Source organism: Acinonyx jubatus, chromosome B3 (genome assembly GCF_027475565.1).
Source record: "Acinonyx jubatus isolate Ajub_Pintada_27869175 chromosome B3, VMU_Ajub_asm_v1.0, whole genome shotgun sequence".
Taxonomy (NCBI): Eukaryota; Metazoa; Chordata; class Mammalia; order Carnivora; family Felidae; genus Acinonyx; species Acinonyx jubatus.
Window position 1 is genome coordinate 54,507,981 of NC_069386.1, and position 25,345 is coordinate 54,533,325.

Here is a 25,345-nt window from a genome sequence, read left to right on the forward strand (position 1 = left end):
AAACAGTTCTGGATTTGGAGTGCGGCTAGCCTGCTGCTTAAATTTTGCTGACTGTTTTTCCCTTTTCCTCCCTAGTCATCCTCCTGAGCTGAGTCTGGGCTTGGAATTCCTAATCTTGATTCCCAGTTTCAAACAAGCTTCAGACAAGGCAACTGATTGAAAAATTTTTTTTAAGTTTATTTTGAGAAAGAGAGAGAGAGACAGCGTGAGCTGGGGAGGGACAGAGAGGGAGAGACAGAATCCCAAGCAGGTTCTGTGCTGTCAGTGCAAAGTCTGAAGTGGGCTTAAATTCACACACCCATGATATCATGACCTGTGTGCCAAGATCAAGAGTCAGACGCTAACTGACTGAGCTACCCAGGAGCCCCACAACTGATTGAATGTTTAATGCTCACATTTGATATGCCATTGTACCGTGATCTTAGTGACTGAAAAGTAAAAACATGAGCTAGGCCAAAGCAAACAAATTTCAGTGCTTTTATTTCAGGTTCATTGTTTTCCTTGTATTTTAGCAGTTAGAATAAACAGTCGAAACATGTTAGGAAAAAAAATTAAGTCATCCATCAGAAAAAAAAAATTATAGGGTTTTCAATGTGATTAAGTATAATAAGAATACTAACAAAAATGAAAAAAATCAATACTTGCATGTTATACACAACATACAATTTTGTAATTTTGTAAGTTTCTCCATTTTACATTTAATTATTCTTTTCAATCCACACAATCACTATATAGAGTAACTAAGTATATGATTCAGGATATATTTGTTTATAATGGTTTGAAAATTTGTGGTATTTGGTTTTCAGTTAGACATCTATGAAGATTTCATCTGTGTTAACCACTTAATTAGAAAAAATATGCAATGTACTATGATGGAGATTTCAAAATATTTAGCAGGTGAAACAATTGAAGTTTATCTATTAAAATGGAATCTAGTTTATTTAATTGGAATATTGTTGCCTTCTAATCCAGCTAACATACTCTTCAGTCAGCAGCAAATTGAAGCCCTATGTTATCAATGATTGCTCAGATCACTCTAAGTATATAAGCTATGTTACATTAAATAACCTTATTTAGGTAACTGCTTTAAACATTCTGTAGACTCAAGTACTTCTTAAAGTTTTCAGTTATTGATTTTCAAATCTTCTTTGTAGGTATAAGCCTCTCAGAAGGCCAAGCATAATCACAGTTCCTGCCCAGCCGGTCTTTTCCTTTGATAACCACCCATGGTTACTATACCAGCCTGTCAATAAGCATTTAATGAAAACCTGCTATCGGGCTGAGGCCTCTACTGGAGCTGAGAAGCAAACAAAAGATTAAGTTTGCCTAGAGAAGCTTACAATCAAGTTGGTGGTTTTCATGAGCATAAGCCAGCATGGTTTCCTTGATTTTCTTATTTATCAACAGCAACAAGAAATTGTTTTTCTAGGGGTAGCATTGAGTTGGACACCCTCTTAAGCTGAGAGAGGAAAAAAATAGCCCCCAGTAACTAATAAAAAAAAATGACATAATTTATGTGGAATCCTGTACGATTGTCTCCAGAGGTTTGCATATCCATCTATCAGATTTATAACATAAAGTACCACACATGTTTCTTAATTATCTACACATTAAGTTAAGAGGTGTTCTTATCCTTCATGTATTAAGAGTAAAATGTCAGCACATTTTTGTGGTTTCCTCTAACTAGTAAAACAGGAGGGAGGTTCTTCGTGAGGATTTCCAACCAAGCCATGTACAACCAATCTGATATAGATCCTTTTCTCGCCACTGGAAGGCTCCTGACAGCAATGGAAGAAAAATTTTAAAAGTGACAATTACTACAGGCAGTAACATCATTAGTCATCTGAGCTATTTAATAACCAGTGGCCTGAAACTTTTATAACCCTCCCCCACAAAATGAAAGCATAGACGTTATTTTGAATATAGATATTAAACTGATATATTTCTTGGATAATACAAATATCTATAAACCAGAAAAATAGGCTTAGGCACTGTACAGTAGCAACAAAGCATAACTATAAATTTTCACTCCTCTTTAAATAGAAAATTTGATCAAGCAATACCTCTCCTTTTTGGATGGAAATGATATTCCCAGTAGTTTAAGTCTCTTATATTTGGCAGAAATCTCAGAAAACAGCTATTTGAACCCTCTCACCCAAATTGGGAGACTGTTCTAGGTCTTAGGTGGATAGTTCTCCAGTGTAGACCTTGAAGACATATTAATCTTCACACACAGGAATCAGACCATGAGGTATAAACGTAAAATAGTTGGTTTTCATGTTTAGCTATCACTGCTTGAGTCCACATTCATATTTACAACAGGTACACTTGTAACATTTGTGGGATGGAGGGTAAGAGTGGAAATGGGAAAGTCCCTGCCTTTTTCTCCCACCCTGACCTCTTCTAACAGAGCAAGGAGCCTCCTGAACATGCTATAGACTCGACATCTCAGGACCACTCCCAGAGAAGGAGCCCATGAGCCTCAGAGGCTGACTTAAGGCCTGCTAGGCAGGGAGTTCCAGGGTTGGGTTCCTGGAGCATGGTCTGAAGAGGAAGCCAGGGTTCTACGTGGGCACATGCCCTGGCCCCATGGGTAGGGCACACCGGATGGAATGTCCAGGTGGGGCCTTCTAAAGCCCACAGGCTCCAGTTGGCAGGGTCTCAGGGTGGCATTTATTTTCCTTCATGGTCTAAAATCCCACATGTTCCAATTTTTTTTAAACTTTCCACCTGAATAGTTTAGACTTTTTAAGTTGATTAACCCATTTACCTAAGATTTCCCTGTAACATTCTTAAATATCTGCAGTGATACTTACAGGACAATGAGATTAGCAGCTCTTGAGTGTTCCTGTAAGAGTTCATTCAGGCGAACTTGGCGGTAACTCTGTGGACAACATTCAGGTTTTGTTGAGGGCAGTTCTACCAGAATTATGAATGATAATCTATCTTCTTCCCTCAAATAGTGGAGAAGTAGAAAAGCCTCACTTTAAAAAATTACAATTATTTCATCCATATTTGGAAACTAACGGCGTTTTAAAAACTCATGAGAATTTTTGGAAATATAAAGAGTAAGACAAGGTTGTCATTGTGCAATAGTGGCTTATTAAATTCTAAGGGAAAAAGCAAGCAAGCAGAAGACATGGGTAATAGTAAAGAGAAGATGAGAATGGCCAGATCTGGGAACAGGTTTGAGGTAGAAGAAAACTAACTGAATCTTGATACCTAAGGACATAAATTATATCCTCACCTACACTGTTTAGGCTCTTTGAATATTTTATCAGCACAGGGGACTCGTTCCAACTAAAAAGTCAATCAAGACTCACTTGGAAAAATAACTACATTGATGATTTTGCTTTGATGAAACTAATATTTATTATTATATTTCATTGGTTCAGAAACCAAGGCTTAGATGTATGATTTGCTCAATTATATGAAAAATCTTTGTCAGATCTGGGCAGTTTATTATACACAGTTTATAAATTTCAGCTCAGGGGGCTCCTGGGTGGCTCACTTGGTTAAGCATCCACCTTCAGCTCAGGTCATGATCTTGCAATTTGTGAGTTCGAGCCCCACGTGGGGCTCTGTGCTGACAGCTCAGAGCCTGAAGCCTGCTTCAGATTCTGTGTCTCCCTCTCTGTCTGACCCTCCCCCATTCATGCTCTGTCTCTCTCTCTGTGTCTCAAAAGTAAGTAAATAAACATTCAGGGAAAAAATTTTAGCTCAGTATTTTTTTCTACTAAATTTGAAAGGCTTTAGTATCTCTCATTCAAATTTGTTTCAAATTCAGCTCCTAATGTAGTTTATTTAAATTCTGTAGTTTAGAGGTTTCTGTGGCCCTTTTCCTTGAATATCTAATCCAATTCAAATGTCAGTTCTTCTACTTAATTCTGTTGTCCCAGCCCTTTTCATCATCCTCATGATCACAACTTCATTCAGCTCAGGCCACATGGGGTAACTTCCGTCTTCTGGGTTCTCCAGAAAAGCTCCCCACTTTATATCCATCCTACATGTGCCCAATCCAACTTTCACAATTCTTGTTCCAATTGCGTATTTTCTCAGATCCCTTTGTTAGTTTTCATAGCCTCATCAGGTTAAAATTTCTTTGTTACTTGTGTTATATTGTGAGTCAACTACCTTGATCTACTTTGCACACATATTGACTTAAATTATTTTAGACTGATGGGTATGTCTCCTGTTCTATAAAATTAAATTTGAAAGAAGACTTCATAATATATATCAATAATCTGGTTTTTTAAAATCTTTTTAAAAAAGAATTAATTTCATATTAAAACTGGAAACTAGTTTCTAAATCCTCATATCCCATAATATGATTGAAAAGCACTTGAAAAATGCAGAAACCCTGGATCTTGAATAATGAAATTCTATAACAGATAATGTTACTTCTTGATCATTAAATCAACTGGTGTTTTCTTTTGCAGCTAGTTAGACAGTAAAGTAAAAATTAAGGAAGACAAGTCCTTACCTTTTCCTTGACTGCTTCCAGTTCTGCATCTGTAATTTTCCACGGGGTTTCTCTCTTTAATTTCTCAGCAGTTGTTAAATCTTTGCAGCTTTCATGGAGACGATATGGTTCAATCATCTCTTCAAAGACTTTCCAGCTGAAATTGGAATTATAAAGGAGGGCTCACAGTGGGAAACTAACTCATTATTTCACAGATACTCCAGGTATGACTGGCTCTGCTGGCTGCAGAATCAGAGCTGAATGTCATGCAAATCTTTTAAGAATTATCTTTGCAGGGGACTTACTGTGAGTAAAGTCATGGATATAGTACTGCCTCCCTACCCAAGGCAAGGCCTCAACATGTTTGAGGCCTTGTTAGCCTACTGGGTATTAGATCCTCAATATAAACGCACCAACACACAGATAGCAATTATTCTGCAAATACACTTTCTACACGGTATAGTCAAAGACACAGTTGTAATGTAGACATGTTAGCCCATAAATAAGTTTCCATTTGCTGAACTGAGTTTCTATCTGCTTATTGTACAGACTGTATGGGAGACACTTATGGATTAATGTGGGAGATGAGCTGGGTTCCTTGGGGTGGGAGCTGGCAAGTCCTGCCCTCCCCTTTAGTCCAAGCGCCCCACCCCCTGCTGGCAGGGGGCTGTGGACAGCTAGAAGAATAATAAATTTAATGGTTATAGAACAATTTGGATGTATGCTGCAAATAATAGAGCTTTCGTCCTTCTGATGTCTGCTGTTGCTGCCTGAGATTTTTAAATGACTGTTTTTCAGGTGCATGTCAGAGAAAAGAAAACAAAAATCAATAATATTCTAATGTCTAAAAATCCAAGGCCATTTTAGAGCAATTAAGAAGATGTCATTGAGTAGAAAAGTAGCAGTGCTATCTCACAGCTGTAGATCATTTTAAAACTTGCTAGAAAATCTCATTCTTGTCTTTCATAAGAATCTCATAGGATTTTTTTAAAACAGTAGTACAAAACAAAGCTTATAATTTATGAGAGTAGTTGTCTTTAGTGTGCTACTTTAAGATGATCTCAAATATAAACAAGATCTTTTGATTTCATAGAATGTAGCTTACTTATAATTTAGTACCTTTGAATTGAGGGGGAACTAAAATCAAAGTGCTGTTAGGTTAAGGGGTGCCTGGGTGGCTCAGTTGGTTAGGCATCTGACTTCAGCTCAGGTCATAATCTTACAGCTCGTGGGTTCAAGCCCTGCATCGGGCTCTGTGCTGACAGTTCAGAGCCTGGAGCCTGCTTTGGATTTTGTGTTTCCCTCTGTCTCTGTCCATCCCCTGCTCATGCTCTGTCTCTCTTTCTCTCTCAAAAATAAACAAATATTAAAAATTTTTTTTTGTTTAAGTGCTATTAGGTTAAGGAATTAAAATATGAGGAGATGAGTTCAATGATCTCATCAGTTGCCCTGATTTAGGATTTGCAGATCAAAGTGCAGACATTACAAAGGAGAACGTGCCAGTGTGCCTTTGTTAGGGATAGAAGAGCTACTTAATGTAGTAGAGTTCTGACATTTTGACTCATTTAGAACGATAGACAATACCAGAGAACACTGATATGCCTTATTATTCTTTCAGCTACACAATACTTCTATTTGTTATTCCTTCCAACAGTGCCATGCCTTCAGAGACCTTTGGCAGTAATCTGTGCAGTGGAAAGACCCTGGCGTAGGAGAGAAGAGCCTGAGTTCTTAGTCCTGCTCTTCCATTGTCCTCCTGGACCTGGATAACCTTGCCTATAATAGGAGGTCATGATGGTTGCTCAAAGCTGGCAATGAGGATTGGTGTGATGGTTAGATGTGATCTGGGTAACAGTGCTCTGAGAAGTATACAGTGCCTTGTAAAACCGAGGCATTCATTTTACTGAATAGCCACAGGACTGAGGTTAGTACTGACTCTCTGTTTAAGCTCTCCACGTAATTATTTTGATCAGACTACGTTTTCTTTGCATCTCAACCCTGGTACTTACTAGGAAGGCCAGTTCAAAAATAGTTTCCTAAGAAATGGAAGTAGAGTAGAGGTTGCTTGCTGTCTCCCTGGTATTCATACTATGTCCCTTTGGATGGGAGTGACTCCATCCTCAGCTTCAGCTAATCAGGACAATTCTATTCCTTCTACCAGAGCATTTGGCCTAGGTAGACACATAGCCCAGGCACGGTTGACCAAGAGGCACCTAACATCCCATTGACCACAGTAAGTGGCTCAGTGGCTCAAGCTGGTACAACCTGAATGGAGCCCATGACCTGAGTTCGATGACTGAAGAAGAGACAAACCTTCTCTCCCACTGAACATAAATGAGCAAGTATGTAGATTGCTATTGGCTGTCATCCTGTTTTTATGAGCTAAATCAATTTGATTGATGATTTCATAATGGAAGGTGGGGTAGAGATTATGGAAGAGAATTAGTCCTTGATTACAAAATTAACCTTCTAGATCAAACTTTGCCTGAAAGCCAAAACATAGTTGGATTTTTCAGTTATGTTTGCAAATAATTTTCATTATTCAAATCATTTTAAGTTTTCTTTTCCTGGTATTGAAACATGCTAAGTGGCACAATACGTTATAATGGGACTGTATTTGCCCATTTACTTTGTCTGAACTCTTAACGGTTCCTTGTCTATGTTCATCTTTGACTTCATCCTAAGGTTCATCCCTGAACTGGCCATTTTCCATCCTCCTAGCTAGGTGATGCAAAAGTGGCTCAAGATTTCTATTCTGATTCTCATTAAATCTGACTTTTCTTTTTAATTCACTCTAGAATAGGCCAAGATTTACATGCTATTGAATGTAAATGGCAATGAATTCAATTTTAAAAATTAACTTATACCTGCCCTGCCTTCCCCATCCTGTTCTTCACAATAACAAAGTTTAAAAATTTTTTAATTGCAAAAAAAATTTTCCCTAAGTTCATGTAAGATTTCTTTTCTCAAATTAATATACCAGTTGTTTTGTGACCACTTTAGTAGCTTCAAACTAAATTATCCAGTTAATTGCTTCTACTTTCTCTTTAATTTCTGTATAAAGATTGTTGTCTTTTTGGCCTATGGCTTTTAATTCAGCATATTCAATAAAAAATTAATTTAACCACAAGAGATTTTCAGTTTCTCCAGGCTCAATTATTTTCTCATTAACTTTGCTTTTATACTCCCTTTCACACTTGCCCAGTCATATTTATAATGTTTCTATGATAAAATGTCTCCATCAAGACTTACTGATGTTTTATGGGTAGCTGAAAGATTTATTAGAGGTAACTTAAGGCATTTAACATTAGCCTCCAACTTGGGAATCATTGACAAACTATTGTCACCTGGTGACCAAAAAAAAGCCCAGTGATGGAGAAATGATTATTAACGGGAGATAGGGGCTGCCTAGTCAAGAAAAGCTGAAGTTGAGCTGATGCTCTAAGCGTTGGGCCCTGGAACCAGGGCCGCATCAGCCCAGAGGAAGAGTCTTCTTCCTCTAATTGAGCCACTCAGAGGAGATGCCTTTTAAAAATTATCACAAACGCCTCAACAAAGTAGGTTTAGAGGGAACATGCCTCAACATAATAAAGGCCATAAGTGAAAAACCCACAGCTAATCATCAACAATTGTGAAAAACTGAAAGCTTTCCCTCTAAGATCAGGAACAAGACAAGGATGTCCACTCTCACCACTTTTACTGAACATGGTACTAGAAGTCTTAGCCACAGCAATCAGACAAGGAAAAGGAATAAAAGGTATCCAAATTGGTAAGGAAGAAGTAAACTTTCACTATTCGCAGATGACATGCTACTATATATCAAAAACCCTAAATATTCCACTAAAACATTACTAGAACTGATAAATGAATTCAGTAAGATCACAGGATACAAAATCAATGTATTAAAATCCATTGAATTTCTATACACTAATAATAAAACAACAGAAAGAGAAATTAAGAAGATATCCCATTTACAATTACACCAAAAATAATAAAATATCTAGGAATAAGTTTAACCAGGAGGTGAAAGACTTGTGCTCTGAAAACTATAAAACATTAATGAAATAAATTGAAGATGACACAAACAAACGGGAAGATAATGCATGCTCATAGATTAGAAGAACAAATATTCTTAAAATGTCTATACTGCTCAGAGCAATCTCCAGATTTAATGCAATCTCTATCAAAATACCAACAGCATTTTCACAGAACTAGAACAAATAATCCTAAAATTTGTATGGAACCATGAAAGACTCCACATAGCCAAAACAATCTTGAAAAAAGAAAAACAAAAGAAAAAAGAAAAAGAAAAAAGAAAAACAAAAAAAGAAAAAAGATATCTGGAGATATCACAATTCTAGACTTCAAGTTATACTACAAAACTATAGTAATCAAAACAGTATGGTACTAGCATAAAGACAGACACATAGACAAATGGAAGAAGATAAAAAACAAGAAACAAACCCATGATTATATGGTCAATTAATCTTCAACAAAGGAGGCAAGGGCATTCAATGGAAAAAAGACTCTTCAACAAATGGTGTTTGGAAAACTGGACAGCAGCATACAAAAGAATGAAACTAGACCACTTTCTTACATCATACACAAAAATAAACTCAAAATGGATTAGAGATGTATATGTGAGACCTGAAACCATAAAAACCCTAGAAGAGAGCAAGGCAGTGTGACAGTGGCCATAGCAATATTTTTCTAGGTATGTCTCCTGAGCAAGGGAAATAAAATAAAAAATAAACTATTGGAACTACATCAAAATAAAAACCTTCTGCAAAGTGAAGGAAACAATCAATAAAACTAAATGACAACCTAAAGAGTGGGAGAAGATATTTGTAAATGATATATCTGATAAACTGTTAGTATCCAAAATATATAAAGAACTTACACAACTCCACACCCAAAAAAGTAAATAATCCTGATGGGCAGAAGACATGAACAGACACGTCTCCAAAGAAGACATACAGATGTCTAACAGACACATGAAAAGATACTCAATATCACTCATCATCAGGGAAATGCAAACCAAAATTACAATGAGATATTACTTCATACCTATAAGAATGGCTAAAATAGAAAACACAAGAAAAAGTAACTGTGGTGAGAATGTGGAGAAAAAGGAACCCCATGAAATGTTGGTGAGAATGAAAACTGGGGCGGTCACTCTGGAAAACAGTGACTTTTTTTGGAGGTTCCTCAAAAAGTTAAAAATAGAACTACACTGTTATCTAGCAATCATACCACTGGGTATTTTACCCAAAGAATACAAAAACACTAATTTGAAAGGATATATGCATCCCTATGTTGATTGCAGCATTATTTACAATAGCCAAATTATGGAAGCAGCCCAGTGTCCATCGACTGATAAATGGATACAGAAGAGGTGTATATAGACACAATGGAATATTATTCAGCCATAGTAAAGAATGAAATCTTGCCATCTGCAGCAACATAATGCTAAGTGAAATAAGCCAGTCGGAGAAAGATGAATACTATATGATTCCACTCCTATGTGGAATTTAAGAAACAAAACAAGCAAAAAAAGGAAAAAGAGAGAGAGAGAGACAAACCAAGAAATTTACTCTTAACTATAAAGAACAACCTGATGATGATCAGAGGAGAGGTGGGTGGAAGATGGGTGAAATCGGCGAAGGAGACTAAGAGTACACTTATCATGATGAGCACTGAGTAATGTATAGAATTGTTGAATTACTACTTTGTATCCCTGAAACTAATATTACACTATTAACTACACTGGAATTAAAATTAAAAACTTAATAAAAAATTATCACAAAGTACCAGATGTGCTACCAGTGGCCATCTGTGAGATTTACTGAATGATCATTCTGTTTTAAAATAGGGTTACCTTTACATATTGAATAGATTTGCCAACACCAGATACGTGACAGTTTTACAAAGCAATATGGCATCAGTTATGGTGGAAGACTGAAGAGAGGAGAATGGCACTTCCAGCACCCCTCTTCTTGGTGGTGTCTTGTCTTCACACCAGGTGACATTAGCTGCAAAGATTCTTTTCCTCTAATATAAAATGGATTTTGTTTTTTGCATCTTCCTCAAGACCTTGAAATATCAGAGAAAAAGATCTCCAAAATTGTGAAATCTAATTCATTTTTTTTCCTGAGAAAGGGAAATAGATCTCTTCATTGTAGGATGGTGAGGATATTAGAAACACTAAATTAAAATGGAGTCTAAAATCAAATTTAAGATACCAGGACAAAAGCAAAAATGCCTGGTCCTTTGTTTCTTCCCACTCTCCATAACGTCTGCTGCCTAAAAAGAGAAAAAAAACATGGCACAAAGTTCAGGGTTAGTAAAATAAATTGTGTCTAGACTATGATGGGCACTCAAAGAATGGAAAGACATTAGTGGAAGAGGTACATTGACATTCTTCACGATAGGACAGATAAGACAGGTATGCAGGGGGTGACCACAGCAGCTGGGCAGAGAGGAGCATGGAAGGGAAAGAAACAAGGACTTGAGTAGAGAAAACCAGATTGATGGGTATAGAGGCAAAGGATACAGGAACAAATTAATCAGTAAGCACAGACAGTCCTTAGCTACTGCTAAGACAAACAACTGCAAGAGGCATTTGGCTGCAAGAAGTAGATGACTAATTTGTGCCCAGCATTGAGCCAGGGCCTCGGGAAAATCCAAAGGCAGTAGGGTACACCGTGACTACCCTCCAGACAACAGTAAATGGCTCTATGCTTGCAGAGCTCTGGCAGGCTCTGGCCTGTTGCAAAGTAGCACATGCTAGGAAATCATTGTACCTGCTGTGTTATGAAATAGAATGCATTTCCACCAATTAGAGACACAAGATGAGCCTGTTTGATCACATCACTGCAAATGCCAAGAGGTGATGACTTAGGAATTAAAATTCTTCAAATGAAGTGTGGGAGGTTACCAGAGATTACTACATGACAACCCAATTCATATCAGAAAGTTAATTACATTTACCAAGGAGAATTATAAACTTTGTTCTTAATTTTTCTTAAGTATTTAAAGCTGCAGAAATAGAGGAATACAAGGCATTGGTGGTATATATGATATGAAGACATATTCCATGGTAATAACCAAAATGTAATCTGTTGATTACAGCTTTCTTATCACAATTAAAACATTTTGGGGGCGCCTGGGTGGCTCAGTCAGTTAAGAGTCAGACTCTTGGTTTCAGTTTCAGGTCATGATCTAGAGGATTGTGTGTTCAAGCCCCACGTTGGGCTCTGTGCTGGCAGTCTAGAGCCCGCTTGGGATTCTCTCTCCTTCTCTCTCTGCCCCTCCCCACTTCTCTCTCTTTTTTTTTCTCTCTCTCTCTCTCTCAAAATAATTTTTTTTAAAAAGGTATTTTGTAAAGCCACTTTAATTGATCCAGAGCCTTAGAGGAATCATGAATACCCTCAAATAACACAAAGTTCAATGTTGTTGTTTAGTCAATAAGAATGCATCTTAAATCCAGATGTTTCTCCATTAGTTATTAAACTCATCTAGGATCAAAAGAAGGGACTAAGACTGGAGTGTGGAACTGCAACCCATCAAGAACTGCAGGTGAAGGGAGAAATGACTGATGGCCAACAGAAATGAGAAGAGGTCCAACAGGCCACCGAGAACCTAAGCTATACTGAGATCCTCGGGTCCCTTTGTAGTCTCAACCTTGAAGGACCACTCCACACCGAATCAAATGTGCTAAATTGCATCCAGATGTTGGGGCGCCTGGGTGGCTCCGTCAGTTGAGCATCTGACTCCTGATTTTGGCTCATGTCATGTTCTTGCAGTTTGCGGTTTTGAGCCCCACATCACTGCACTGAACTGAGCCTGCTTGGGATTCTCTCTCCCCTCTCTTTCTCTGCCCTTCCCCACGTGCATGGACGTGTGCTTTCAATCTCTCTCTCTTAAAATAAATAAACTTTAAAAAAATTTAAATTGTATCCAGATGTAATAGTCAATATGATTCTGGACTGTAAACAGTTGAAAATGTTTTATAATTGCTAAATTATCACTAGGTATTTTACTCAGTCTCAGCTTTAATTTCCAGGCAATTTTCTTACACCTCTGGGAATTCCTGTGAGAATCTAACCTACAAATTGTTTTCACATATATGGACTTGACACATTTAACAATTAACAAGGGTTAAAAAGATGTCACGATCTGAAGACATTTAAACAATTACTTCAATTTTGTCATTTTAAAATTTTGAAGCCAACACATTTCTTTGCCAGGCTTCAGTTTTAGAGGACCCCCTGCCTCGCCAAATTTCATAGCTTGACGTGTTGGGTCCCTAGTGCCTAAAAGTGACAATGGCCATGGAGGGTGGGTTGTGTCATTGTGCCAAGAAGACTCAAGCTGTTTCTATCTTCTCTATCAGAGCTCCCCCTGCAGGATGCCCCACTAGGAATTTTAAATGATGAAAGCTTGCCCCCGACTGCTCAGTCCAAAAGAGTCTGAGCCCGTACTTCCTGCTATTTTGGCCACCACGGAAAGCAAGAACAGGAAGGGCAATTCTAAAATGCTAACTAACCTGTGTTTCAACAGCTCTCCCTCTCAAGCTCAACTTTACCATAAAACCTTTTCCTTCTGTTAGAATTTATTTGATAGCTCGGCATGATTATTTGAAGTCCTTTTTTATTATATCTTATTAGGCAGTCACTGCAGTGAATAGATAACATTTCTACCCCTTAATAATCAACACAAAAGAAAATGAGAGAGTACCAGGGGTAAACAATGGATCTTGTTAAATGTTTCATACCTCTCTTTGTTTGGCTTAATGTTGATGTCTCCAATGATATGGATATCTGCAAATTTTATCCTAAATTTGCTCAGAAGGGAAGCCATTCTGAAAACATAAAAGAGAAATACCCCATCACTGCATGTTTCGCTATTTTCAGTCAAAGAGGTTTGTGTTTAAGATACCACAAGCAGTCATGTCTTATTTCAGGTTCACTTTCACACAAAGGCTGTGGTCAGGGTTTGATTTTCATCGCAGTGTATTAAATGTGGACCAAGCGATTCCACCAAAGACAGAGAAATTCATGTAGGTACAAACCCTGGAAACAGAAAATCCAACCCTGCATTCATGTTCTAGGTAAGAAAATATAGAGCGGTACATGCTTCCTTGTCATTTTGGGGGGAAAAAAGAGGACAAGTTTTAACATTACTGGCTATTACCTTGCTGATAATTTTTATAGAGTTACTGACAATGTACTGAAAAACTAATAATTATGTCATATATATTGGAGGTTCTTTCCCTGGCAACTGGAATTTTTTATATAATTTCAAAGTTACAGAAAAATTGCAAGGACAGCACAAAGAAAAATCCCAGATCCACCAGCTGTTTATATCTTGCTCTATTTCACTGAACACTTTTTCTTCCTTATATATAGCTACCTCTATCTACAACCTTCTTTTCCTTCTTTCTTTCTTGCCTTCTATCCATCTGTCCACCTGCCCATCTGCCATTTAAAGTAAGCTGCAGCCATCAGGTCCCTTTCCCTCTAAACACTTGGGTGGGTATTTCCTAAGAATAAGAACATTCTCTTATACAAACCGAGTATAATTTTTGAAAGCAGGGCATTTAGCACTGATGCCATACTATCATCTAATCTACCGACCAATTTTAAATTTCATCACTTGTCCCAATAAGTTACTAAAGACTTTAAGAAATAGAAATTATTATATAGAAATTATTATAGCTATCATGTTACTTTCCATTTAAATATGACTCTCTTTAAGAGGAATTAAATCTATATATCTATGTCTGTCTATGTCTATGTCTGTATCTCTATCTCTATCTCTCTATCTCTATCTCTATCTCTATCTCTATCTCTATCCCTGTCTCTATCTCTGTATCTATATAATATCCTTCCAGGACAGAGGAGAAAACATGAAAAATTACTGAATAAAAGCCTGTCATTATTTTGTGATTTCTGGAAGGCCTCAGGATGTAGTCCTACCATAAGGGAGCAAGGGCCACTCGAGGTCGCTCTTCAGATTTCCACCAGAGACCTTTGGATGCACCACATTCTCAATATCCTTGCTGCCTCCACAGCCACATGTCAGACCTCTGTGACTAAATTAATGACAAAGCTGCGAATTTCCACGGTGGGCACTTATTTATTTTTTTAATTAAAGGAGTTTTCAACAGTTATTCATTTAAACTCTTTCAAACTACAGATGAGAAACTGGGGACCCAGATATGTACGGTGACTGTGACAAAGTCTTGCAGCTCGTTGGTGGCAGAGCTGGGACAAGGATCGGGTTCAGTCCTTTAGTTCTATTTTAAGTGTACTGTGCTACAGTGACCACCACAAATCAAAAGGTTCGACCCCCCCACCCCCACCCCAAGGAAGCTATTGAACACAAATCCCTTCGGGCTTTTCGTTTCTTGGATACATTTACTAGTCAAACCAAAACAAACATTATACAAGATAATGATGCTCTCAATAAAGAATTGAGATGAGACTTCTGTGTCAAATTCCTTTTAAAAGCATTTGTGGCAGGGGATCAAGGGACATGAAGACAGTGATTACAAAATGTATGCAATTTATTGACCAGAAAACCAAGTAGACACGAGGCTTATCGCGGTGGCTTTATCTTTAAATCTGTTGTGCCTCAAAAACACTTAAAGTTCTTAAAATTAAAGGATTGAAACAAAAAACATCCCAAGTGTTCTAACAAATGAGTGATGAGTTACTCACGCAATTTTTTCTTCTTCAATGCGGTTGATCTTCCCTCCAACATAGATCCTTAATTTACAGTCTTTCCATTTTTTTCTGAGAGTCAAGATATAGGGGATAAGGAGTGTTAACCCTGAAGAAAGAGTAAATTATGACAGAAAGTATAAGCATATCTCACTGAAAGAGAATGAATAGCCTTATATCTTTATTCATTCCCCCATTTGTTGCTCCTAAATAATTTAAAATCTCTGGGAAACACAGAAATATTATTCTTAAACTGATATCATTTTCATATACCTTCCCATGCAGTTTGTTAAATTTATCAACACAGTAATTTTGCTCCCTAGTGTATATTCTGGAATTGTTTTTACCTCCGTCATCAAACAACCACCACACATCAATTGTGCCTTTTCCCTGTTTCTTTTTAAATTGGGTGCTGGCTTCCACTAGTTTCTGGTTGAACTCCCCCACGTGCATTGACTGGATTGTGCTCATGCTGCTGTCTGTAATGAAAGAAAAGTGATATACCTATTGGTCTTTTGAAGAAAGAAACAAAATAACTTGCCAATAAATCTATTCAGGAAAAGAGAGGAAGGGTCATGAATTTTAAGTGTTTTTATAGCTATAGGTAAACAGTGAACTATGAGAAGGGGAGATAAAGGTCAAGTCCCACAGTAATTTAGGTTACCTTCAATAGTCCAACAAAATATGATATTGGCTTTATGATTACAGTTTTCATTATAAAACAGTAGATTATTTTCAAGTTCTTAGTAATCTCCAGGGTGGAATTTATTATTTAGACAGGTAACGATGCTAAGTTATCTGACACAATAGCCAAAAAACCCCCATTTTACAAAATTTCAGATATAACTCAATCATATTTCAAATTTACTTGAAACTAGAACATGTGGTGATTGGTTTTCTAGAGATAAGCAATAGAATCAGAACTATTTCTTCATTAGAGCATTCAATGAGTACAACTGGTATAAATTCCATGAATGTCTGCATTATGAAAGTGGCTAGGGACCAAATGCATCTTGACTCTATGACCCTTTGGACCTAATGTCAGCCTGGCTTGCTCTCTGTTTCCAAGGAGACTCCTGAAGCCAAGGAAAAGCCATGGAGCTCTATGAAAGAGATGAAAAAGCCAATACGGAAAGACAAAATTCCTTTACTGGAGTTATAGATAAGGGTGCACATAAAGTACTTAAACATTTTTTTGATGCTTTTTCCACCCTATCAAGGATACATTGAAAGTCTGCTAGGGAATGAGGCCAGTTTGAGCAGGACCCTCACTCCTATTTGCCAGTAGAGGATTTTGTTGCTACACTGTATATATTATTTCTCATTTCCATGTCTTTTAAAGTTGTGACTTTATTGCTCTATTTCAAAGAGATGATGTCAGCCAAGTGCTTAGAGTAGGGCTGACAGCTGCTTCCGAGCTTCCTCTCTGATCTGAGAGGTTCTGAAGATGCTTTGTTCTGTCTTTTGCGGCATCCATGTTTTGGGCCTGTCAGTCCTGAAGCAATTATCTTACATTGCTTCTATCTCCCTAGGACTTCTGAGGGAGAAAGTAAATATCTTTACAAAATGGACCAAACTCTGCTCCCACTTACACGCAAATCAAAGCATCCAGGGGACTCACACATTAGTGTCTGGAGGTAGGGTTTGTCCTGATCTAGAACTCAAAAGAGTTGTCAACCAGCGAAGGCCCAGAGCAGTGAAGGGGCCTACTTTAGAGCTGCGTTTGAAATTTTAGGTGTTGGAAATAAAACATAACATCATTTTGCTTTTCTGAGCAATGAGACATGTTGACTTTCAGAAGAGTATCTCTTTGCCAAAAGATTTGTGATGCAGAAACAGGCTTCCAAAATAAATAATAAGTCCCTTCTCATTAATAAGAACATTGATGCTTCCCTCCTCTGCCATCAGCTAAAGAATAGTATTGGGCTATGACTTCTGAATTTTCCATTGCTTTTCGAGACGGTAACTAACATTGAAAGACTGAATGGTAGAGCAGATTCAATGAATAGTTAACATGTCTCATGAATAAACCAAATAATTGAAAAGGAAAGAAGATAGTTAGAATCTAGATGGTCTTATTCTAATATTTACATTCTGAAAGTCCTGATGTACCTCCAGCTTTAGATTCAAACACATCATTTTCCTAGACAATGTCATGTTAAGGTACATAATATATAATAAGCTTTCCCATAGCCCATGGAATATTCCAGAAACCCGAGGGTACTTCCAGTATTTGAAGGGGGCAATGTTTATATTTTATGTTATAAATATGTTGTAAATATGTTGTAAATATATAAAAATATTGTATTACAGGTAAAATTTCATCCTTGGACTATAGTAGGAAAACAGGCAAACAGGTCCAAACTTTTTCCAGGGTATTAGAAGGCCTCATTGAAGAACCTCTTTGAAAGAGGTCAAACTAGCCTATCAGCCTGCTAAGGTGCAATATGGATCTTGCTATTTGATGTAAAAAACCTCCCAGAGAAATAATCTTTTCTGGGTCTCATACCAAGTGACTTCAGTTAAGTATAGGATTATTTGTGTACGTTAACATTATAATTTTCTACCAGCAGAGGTCGCTGTGGACCTCATTAAACTTAAACCCATGGTTTTTCTGGAAAGAAAGCAATTTCTTATTTACAAAAAAGTTATATATTTGAATCACCTATTTATAAATTTTACAAAAAGCTCTCATTCTGTGGTCTTTCGTTACTGGGGTGTATATTGGACATTCAGAGGTTGAGTGTACCTCTCCGCTGAAATCTACAGGTAATTGGTATTAAGAAAGTTCCCAGTCCAGAATTCAGGTTTGTGATAAAGATAGCTGCTTTTTGAAACTAGGGTTCTAGCTGGATCCCTCATTTACCTGTACTAGTTAATTTAAGTCTCCTTAAATGTCTGCAAGGTGTGTGTGTGTGTGTGTGTGTGTGTGTGTGTGTGTGTGTGTGCGCGCGCGCGCGCATGTGTACAGATAAACCCATTTGGGTATTCGTTCTTAAATTTCGATCCCCTTTCCATTTTAACTAAGAAATGTCTATTTTATGGCACTCCAATCTGCTTAAGCACTTCAGGACTCCCAAACCAAATATTATTATTTTAAAATTAAGTTTTTACACTTAGATGGTACAAAGGGCTTAATGTTATTGATAAATGACAACAATGTCTACATTTTATCTGTGCTATCGTCTTGAAAGAAATGTCTTTCAGTCCTGAGCTACACTCAATGCCCTCAACATCTTAGATGCTGACTTCTGACCCCTATAGATACTCAAGCAGTGGCTCATTTCATAATCTTTCTTGCAAATTTGGAAAGCACTTACCTTTCTTAGGCGTTGGCTTAGTGATGTTCAATTGGCTGGCTTTTTTAAACAAGCCTCGGATGCCTCCACTGCCTTCTTCACATTCGTTATCTTTGATAGTGGCTTCCAAAGCCAGCCGCTCCTGTTCCAATTTCTCTAATTCATCTAGTGAAAGAAGACAAAACTCACTTACTTAACTCAGTGACAAAGTTTCTAGGAGCCATCTCATAGACTATTTTAATATAAACGTGGTGGATATGCAATAAAATTAACATCATGTGATTTTTCCATATGATTATTAAAAGGTAATGCATATCAGTAAAGTATATTCAGAAAGTAATAACTAGCTTGGAAAAATATCTCTATGTGTTGTTATAATACATGAAATCACTGGGCTTTTTATTTGTGAAGTCAAGGGAGGCTATTTAATGACATCTTTATTCACTTCTGGCAAAAACCAAAATGCCAGATCCATTGTACATAAGATCTTGTACACTGTATGCCACTGATTTACTGACCTAAACTACTGTGTCAGATATTTTACAAGTAGAGGTGACAAAATTACCGAAGTATACTGGTATATATCAGGCACCCAACAATGCCTCCTGAACTGCAACGTAAAACTAGACAGCAAGAAGTAAGGAAAGGTAACCAAACTTTATAAAGGCTTAAATAAGCTCCGAATAGAAATTACAGTGAAAAATATCCACTAACAATTCTTTCTGATAGGCAAAATACTTTCTGGAATGAGTGACCAAAGGGAAAGAAAGAAAAGCTGAGGTTTCTGTGTGCCTGTCCGAGTTCAAATTGCTAAGAAGGGTCTCACAACACTCGAGTCTGGAACAAGAGTCAAGCTGTGCAGGCTTAGACCCAGTTTCCAAGCTTTGATGTTGCATCTGACTGCCTTTTATCTTTTTTGGATTCTGAATGTGACGAAAAATTCCTAGCTCCTACGTAATGCCCTGCATCCCTTTCTGACCTCAACCTACATTGGGTCAGGGTAAATAAGACTTTAAAAACAGTCATGGGACAGTGCTTAAAGAATGATGGGCATTCTTGCTTACAGTGGGCAAGGTGGCCTCTTGTCAGATCCCCTCATCTTCTTGCTTGCTGAGAACAGAGCCTTAGAAAATGAGCAATGTTCCGAGGAACAGAGTGGAAAACCTAGATTCAGTGTTACAAAACACTGGTAGGGCTTCTGTAAATGTCAACCCTTGGAGCCCGTTGCCTTATCTATCTGGGAAGCGAAGCTATACAAACTCTAGATTTATCAATTATGTACTAACTAAATCTGTCAGGACAGTCACATCCCTAGACGGTGCTGTTATTCAGCTACACAGAATTGTCTGGCCTCTTTCCAGGTCTTAGCAATTAATCTTTTGCCAGTGGCATGAGATTTAAGGTCAAATCACCCATGTGATTTCCCCAAAGCCTCAAAGGTTCTCAAGATCAGCAGCTATAGAAAATCTGAGAAATTAGACTGATGGTATTAAAGCTCAGACAGGAGTTGCTTACCCCTGACTTTTGAAAGGTGAACACAAGCTGCATTGCACTGGAGGTCATGACCCATTACAGCTATGCTGCTGGCTTTATGTGACATTAAGCAAGTCATTGACTTTTCCTATGCCTCTGATTTCCTATCTGTGAAATGGAAAATTGTAACCCTTCCCCTTTCCCACTCTCCCAGCCTTGCAAAAAGAACAAACAACAGTTTCTGCATGGTACTTTGTTGCTCCTTAAAGACCAAAGCAACGAGTGTGTTCTATAGGCAGTGTATTTATGCAACTTCTGGAAATGGGCTTAGTCATGCAAAGCAAATTGAGTATTTTGAGAAGCCTGGGAGTTATTTTAGCAGTTACCATTTATTGCGCACTCTTTGGGTGCCAGGGATTGTGCTGCATATTATTCCTTCCCAAATGCTTCTGAGATAGTTGCTATTGTTACCCTCATTTTGAAGATGAAGAGACTGAGGCTCAGAAAGTTTAAGTGATTTGTCTGATGTCACCCCGAAAATAACAGGGTTCAAATCCAAAGAGGTCTGCTTGACTCCAGATCCTGCATATTTCCCTCTATGACGACCTCTTGCTGTTTGCTCATTACTATTATTTCAGACTTGTCCCTTTAACCTCCAACTCTTCATCGTCAGATGAACCTGGACACTCTCAAGCACGTGGTGTAATGTCAGGTTAACTGCCCTATGCTATGGTCCCTCAAATGTACCATATAAAGGGAGGATCCTAAAGACGCAGGTGTAGGCTGCCCCAGAGCAGCCCCAAAGTATCATGCCCCTTGCTTTCATCTACTGTTTGGGGTGCTGTAGGGGCCAGTTGAGGGGTCATCTACCCTTTGCAGTCGTCCGGAAGGCGCGTATTTGTGTGCGTCCTCGGGGGCAACTGCCAGGGCCATGCTGGGGAAGGGTTTCTTTTGCTGTACTTTTTTGGCAGACTCCAGCACACCCTGTGATTAGACACAAGTTGCCACATTCTTTGTCCTCTAGTTTGGACAAAGGAGGAAAAAAGATAAATCCTCCTTTGTAACAGAGTCAGCTGACTGAATGAACTGGGAGCTACTCCAACTATTTGCTCAAAGGTATGTACACAGCCCATCCTGGACAGAGCAAACTGCAAAATCCCAGGCCCCAGAGACAAAACCAGACTTTGCTTGAATGCGTCAGATTCCGCGGTCCCCTCAAAGACAACAGACAGAAACCGACGGAGAGAGTCTGTTCTAAGGGCTAAAATCTGCTTGCTTGGCCCTCTTGGATTTTCAGATCCACACGGTGGTCTGCTCACTTGCACAGTGACTTTGCAAATTCTTATTAGAGTTAATTCTTAATTATTCCCTTTGTAGGTGATCTAAGGACTCCTCCTGTGCAATCCATCCTTTTCTAATTTCAGTGCTAAGCAGAAGTGACGGTTTGATTATCTGTTCTAAATCATCTATCTGGTGTACAGCTTGCTTCTGTTCACATGCGAGTCAAGAGTGGACTTTGTGAAAACATTTCTTTCAACAAGAGTACTCGCCAGCTGACTTGTGGAAGTGTGCCATTGGCCACAAAGGGGGGTGAGCCAAGGGAGTATGAATGGAGAGATATAAACGGATTTCCACGAGCACAAAAATAAAAATTGCTCATTCCCTCACGACTGCATCTGTGATGTTCAGGATTCACAAAGCCCTTTCCTCATAGTCTCTTATTTGATCCCAACACGAGTACGGGGATGCAGGCAGAACTAGTGGCATTCTCCCCATTTTACTAGGAAGGAAATGTGGGCTCAGACAGTTCAAGGTTGCACACTGGTGATGCAAGCCTCCTGCTTCCAATTCTAGCTCCCTTGTTCCCATCCTTCCTCAGCAATAGGCCCTGACTGCCAATAGCTGCCTGTTGAAGAAATCCACAGTCTGCATTTTTTTGAAGAAGCCATCCCTAAATCTCTCAATTAAAGACATTTTTATAATGCTCTATATGTCCATGATACTCTGCTTCAAACTTTATTCCGGTAGACATAACTGCGTGACCTAGACTAGTTTTAAGACACATGTTTTTTTATGCCCTCTAGACTGCAAATTCCTGGAGGGTAGCTTATTTCATACTTCATCACCTCCATTTATTGAGAGTTTATTTTGTGCCAGGTACAATGCCAAGCACTCTGCAGCCATAATATCCTTTAATCCAAAACAATACATCTGTGAGCTAGGGGCTATAATTATTTCCATCGGAAAATGTGAAAAGTGGGACACAGAGAAGATGAGTCATTTGACTAAGGTTACACAGCCAGAAAGTGTCAAGCTGGGATTTAAACCCAAGTCTGACTGATTTCAAAGTCTTCACATACTGCCTCTCACATTCTCAGCTGTGCCCAAACCTCCCTCCTCGTGCCTACCATCACAGTAAACACTCAAGAATAGTTTGTTGGGATAAAAGAACAAGTCAATGCTATTCAACACAGTTCAATACAGTTGAAAGTATCTCTATAATGGAGGGAAAACAAGTGAATTGTGGTCACAGATGAGCATGTGTAAAATCATGTGGAGGGGGGATACAAAAGACAATGTTGAAAAGGAGTCAGGTTAATGCCATATACAGAGTTACAGAAAGAGGACATAATAGGGGCTGTTGGCCCAAACCAGGCTGGAATGTCACAGAGGGTAGGACAGGCAGGACTGATCACAAGAAGGAGAGTCAAGAGAATGAGTCCTTTCCCTGGAAAGACCCACCACCTGGGCATCAGATGGGAATTTGAATCTTCCATAATAGATAATTCTATAGTCTATCACAATTTACAAAACCACAATGCAAGAGAGAGAGAGAGAGAGAGAGAGAGACTGAGAGAGAGAGAGAGAGAGAGAGAGAGGGAGAGAGAGAGAGAGAGAGAGAGAGGGAGAGAGAGAGAGAGAGAGAGAATAAGAGCCTGACTTTCTCTCATTCCAAGATTAAGAGAGTTTCTGAGGTTCTAATGATGGAAGAAAAAGCTTAGACCTTTCTGTTCTCTCACTTGAGTGGATTTGTAACCAATTCCTCAGATATAGTCCCAAACAGTTCTCATGGAGAGAACAAAGAGTGACCTTGTTCCATGTCTTCATGCAAATGCCAAAACCACTTGAACAGCAGTTACCTGTTTTCAAGTCCTTTATAAATTGATTGTATGATAACCAACGGGAGTGACTATAGTTTGAAATTCAATTTAGTTGTCAAGATTGCCTCAAATGTTCTATCCCCAATCTTTATATGTATATATATATATATATATATATATATATATATATATATACACATATATATATATATAAAGATGTTTTCAGAAATAGGTAGGAGTCTACACATTACAATTCACTTTGAATCTCAAGGATGGAGAACAGTCAATTATCTGACAGCAGAAAAGGGAACAGGGAAACCCACTGAGGAATCGCATTGCCTCCCATTTCACAGCATCCTTTCTCTTTATTAATTATTAAATTATGATTCTTTCCCTGGTCAATCAATTCAAAGCTGTAAATGCTCACATGAATCAACGTGACTTACCCCAGATGAAGTCTCGTTGAATTGAAGGCAGGAAGCAATCCTGCAGTGGTCGTCTTCCAATCAAGTAATTATTTACTACCCTACCATCTGTCTTTATTTTGCTAAGCTACTCCATCAGACACAGCAGAATCCCCATGCTCGGAGATGGTCATAAATCGTGTAGTACTTACATGGAGCACTTGACCGCAATATATTGCGGATCACGTTTCATCATTTTATTCCTACCAGTGCAATTTGGACTCTTTGTTGTAGATGGCAAACTTGCTAAATACCCCTGGGAAGCTAATATGAAATATTGCATTTTTTTGTGTTGTCAGGCAATAAATTAATTTATTAAGAGAAACTGTCAGCCATCAGTATTGGATGAGTTGCTGCAGTGTACAAGTTAGAATGTTATGAGCATCGATCTTATTTATATGAAAAAGTTATTCTCCTCACATAATCCTGTGACACAGTATAGAAACAATTGTCATTAGCTGGTAAATTACCTATAAAGCTGATTTCTATTCACTGCTTTATTAACTACAGTATATGGGCACTCTGAATTGCTAATATTTCCTTTAAATTATAATCTGTGATGACACTGTGGTGCCTGTGTTGGAAAAGCTATGATGATAATCATTAACATAGTATAATGCAATACTTAAGATTTATCAGGCTCTTATTAAGGCCTATATTACAGTATAATATAATGAAACACAAGCTTATTTCTTCCAATTCAAAATCTAATATGAGGGTGGTGTCATAAATTACATAAACTTCAAAACAATGCATGGAAATGTGGCATAAAGTTAATTTCTATCATTATGCTGTTGTTTTTCTGAATGTTCTTCATGTATTTGTATAACACTTTTTTGTTTACTCTAGATAATTGGTACTTATAATTATTTTATTAGCATCCAACTGTATTTTTCCTTTCTTGAGTAAGAAACAGAAATATTTCAAACATCAAAGTTGATATAAATTGGATACATCCCTTGGGAAATTAAAAGGGGATGCAGTTCACTGCCAGGATTCTTTCAGAAATACTACAAAATTTGCTTGCTGTATTGCCTTACAGGACTAAATTGATGGTGCATTTTGGTGGATGGAGCAGGAAAGGGTGGGAGTGATATTTTCCAGCTACCATCTCATCTTTCAGCTTGAGGAGATCAACATAACATACAAAGAAAATGTGTAATCTTAGTCATTTTCCTGTCTAGATCTCCTTCTTAAAAGGTAGACTGGCAGTTTCAAACAGACACAGGTTTGAATCTTACCTCTACCAATTGCTAGCCTTGTGAATCTTGGGTAAACTTCAACTTATTACCTGTTCGCTGGGGCAAAGATAGTACACTCTTCATAGGGTAGTTGGGATGACAAATGTTATGATATATGTGAACATGAGCATAACACGTGGCACATAATAAGTGCTAAAAATGGTTAGGGGTGCCTGGCTGGCTCAGTAGAGCTTGTGACTCTTGACCTCGGGGTTTTGAGTTCAAGCCCCACACTGGGCATGGAGCCTACTTAAAAAAAAAATGGTGGCTCCTGTTGCTGCTAATGTATTAAGTTCTACCAGAAAAAAATATAAATTAATTATGAACACTGAATGAGAATTAGTATATCTTTCTGCAGATGTAAAAGATCCATAAAAGAGAATAGGGGCATAAGACAGGAAGCCTGAAGATCTCTTTGCTACATTTTTGCACAGGATAGATTCTCAGCTTTATCTTTTAAAGCTCTTCATACATAATCATAGAGTATACATATCACACAGTGGTTCTCTATCCTATATAAACGCTTGATCTTCAATTTCTTCTTCTCCCTTACAATACACTGGATTGGCTGCATCAGG

General features: G+C 38.0%; 1 protein-coding gene across 5 annotated transcripts in view; it reads right to left on the reverse strand.

The window, feature by feature from the left end:
• Nucleotides 1-463: 463 nt before the first annotated feature.
• The window catches only part of SLC12A1 (solute carrier family 12 member 1), an 87,828-nt gene continuing 62,946 nt past the window's right edge, over nt 464-25,345 (reverse strand). For all 5 annotated transcript variants that reach the window (XM_053224052.1, XM_015063437.3, XM_015063436.3 and 2 more), the window contains 7 exons: nt 18,510-18,653; nt 15,537-15,668; nt 15,187-15,298; nt 13,239-13,325; nt 4,484-4,619; nt 2,817-2,884; nt 464-1,778 (listed from right to left, as the gene is read on the reverse strand). In XM_053224052.1, the coding sequence (XP_053080027.1) occupies nt 1,643-1,778; nt 2,817-2,884; nt 4,484-4,619; nt 13,239-13,325; nt 15,187-15,298; nt 15,537-15,668; nt 18,510-18,653 (815 nt within the window). In that variant the 3' untranslated portion in view covers nt 464-1,642. The remainder of the gene's footprint in view (nt 1,779-2,816; nt 2,885-4,483; nt 4,620-13,238; nt 13,326-15,186; nt 15,299-15,536; nt 15,669-18,509; nt 18,654-25,345) is intronic.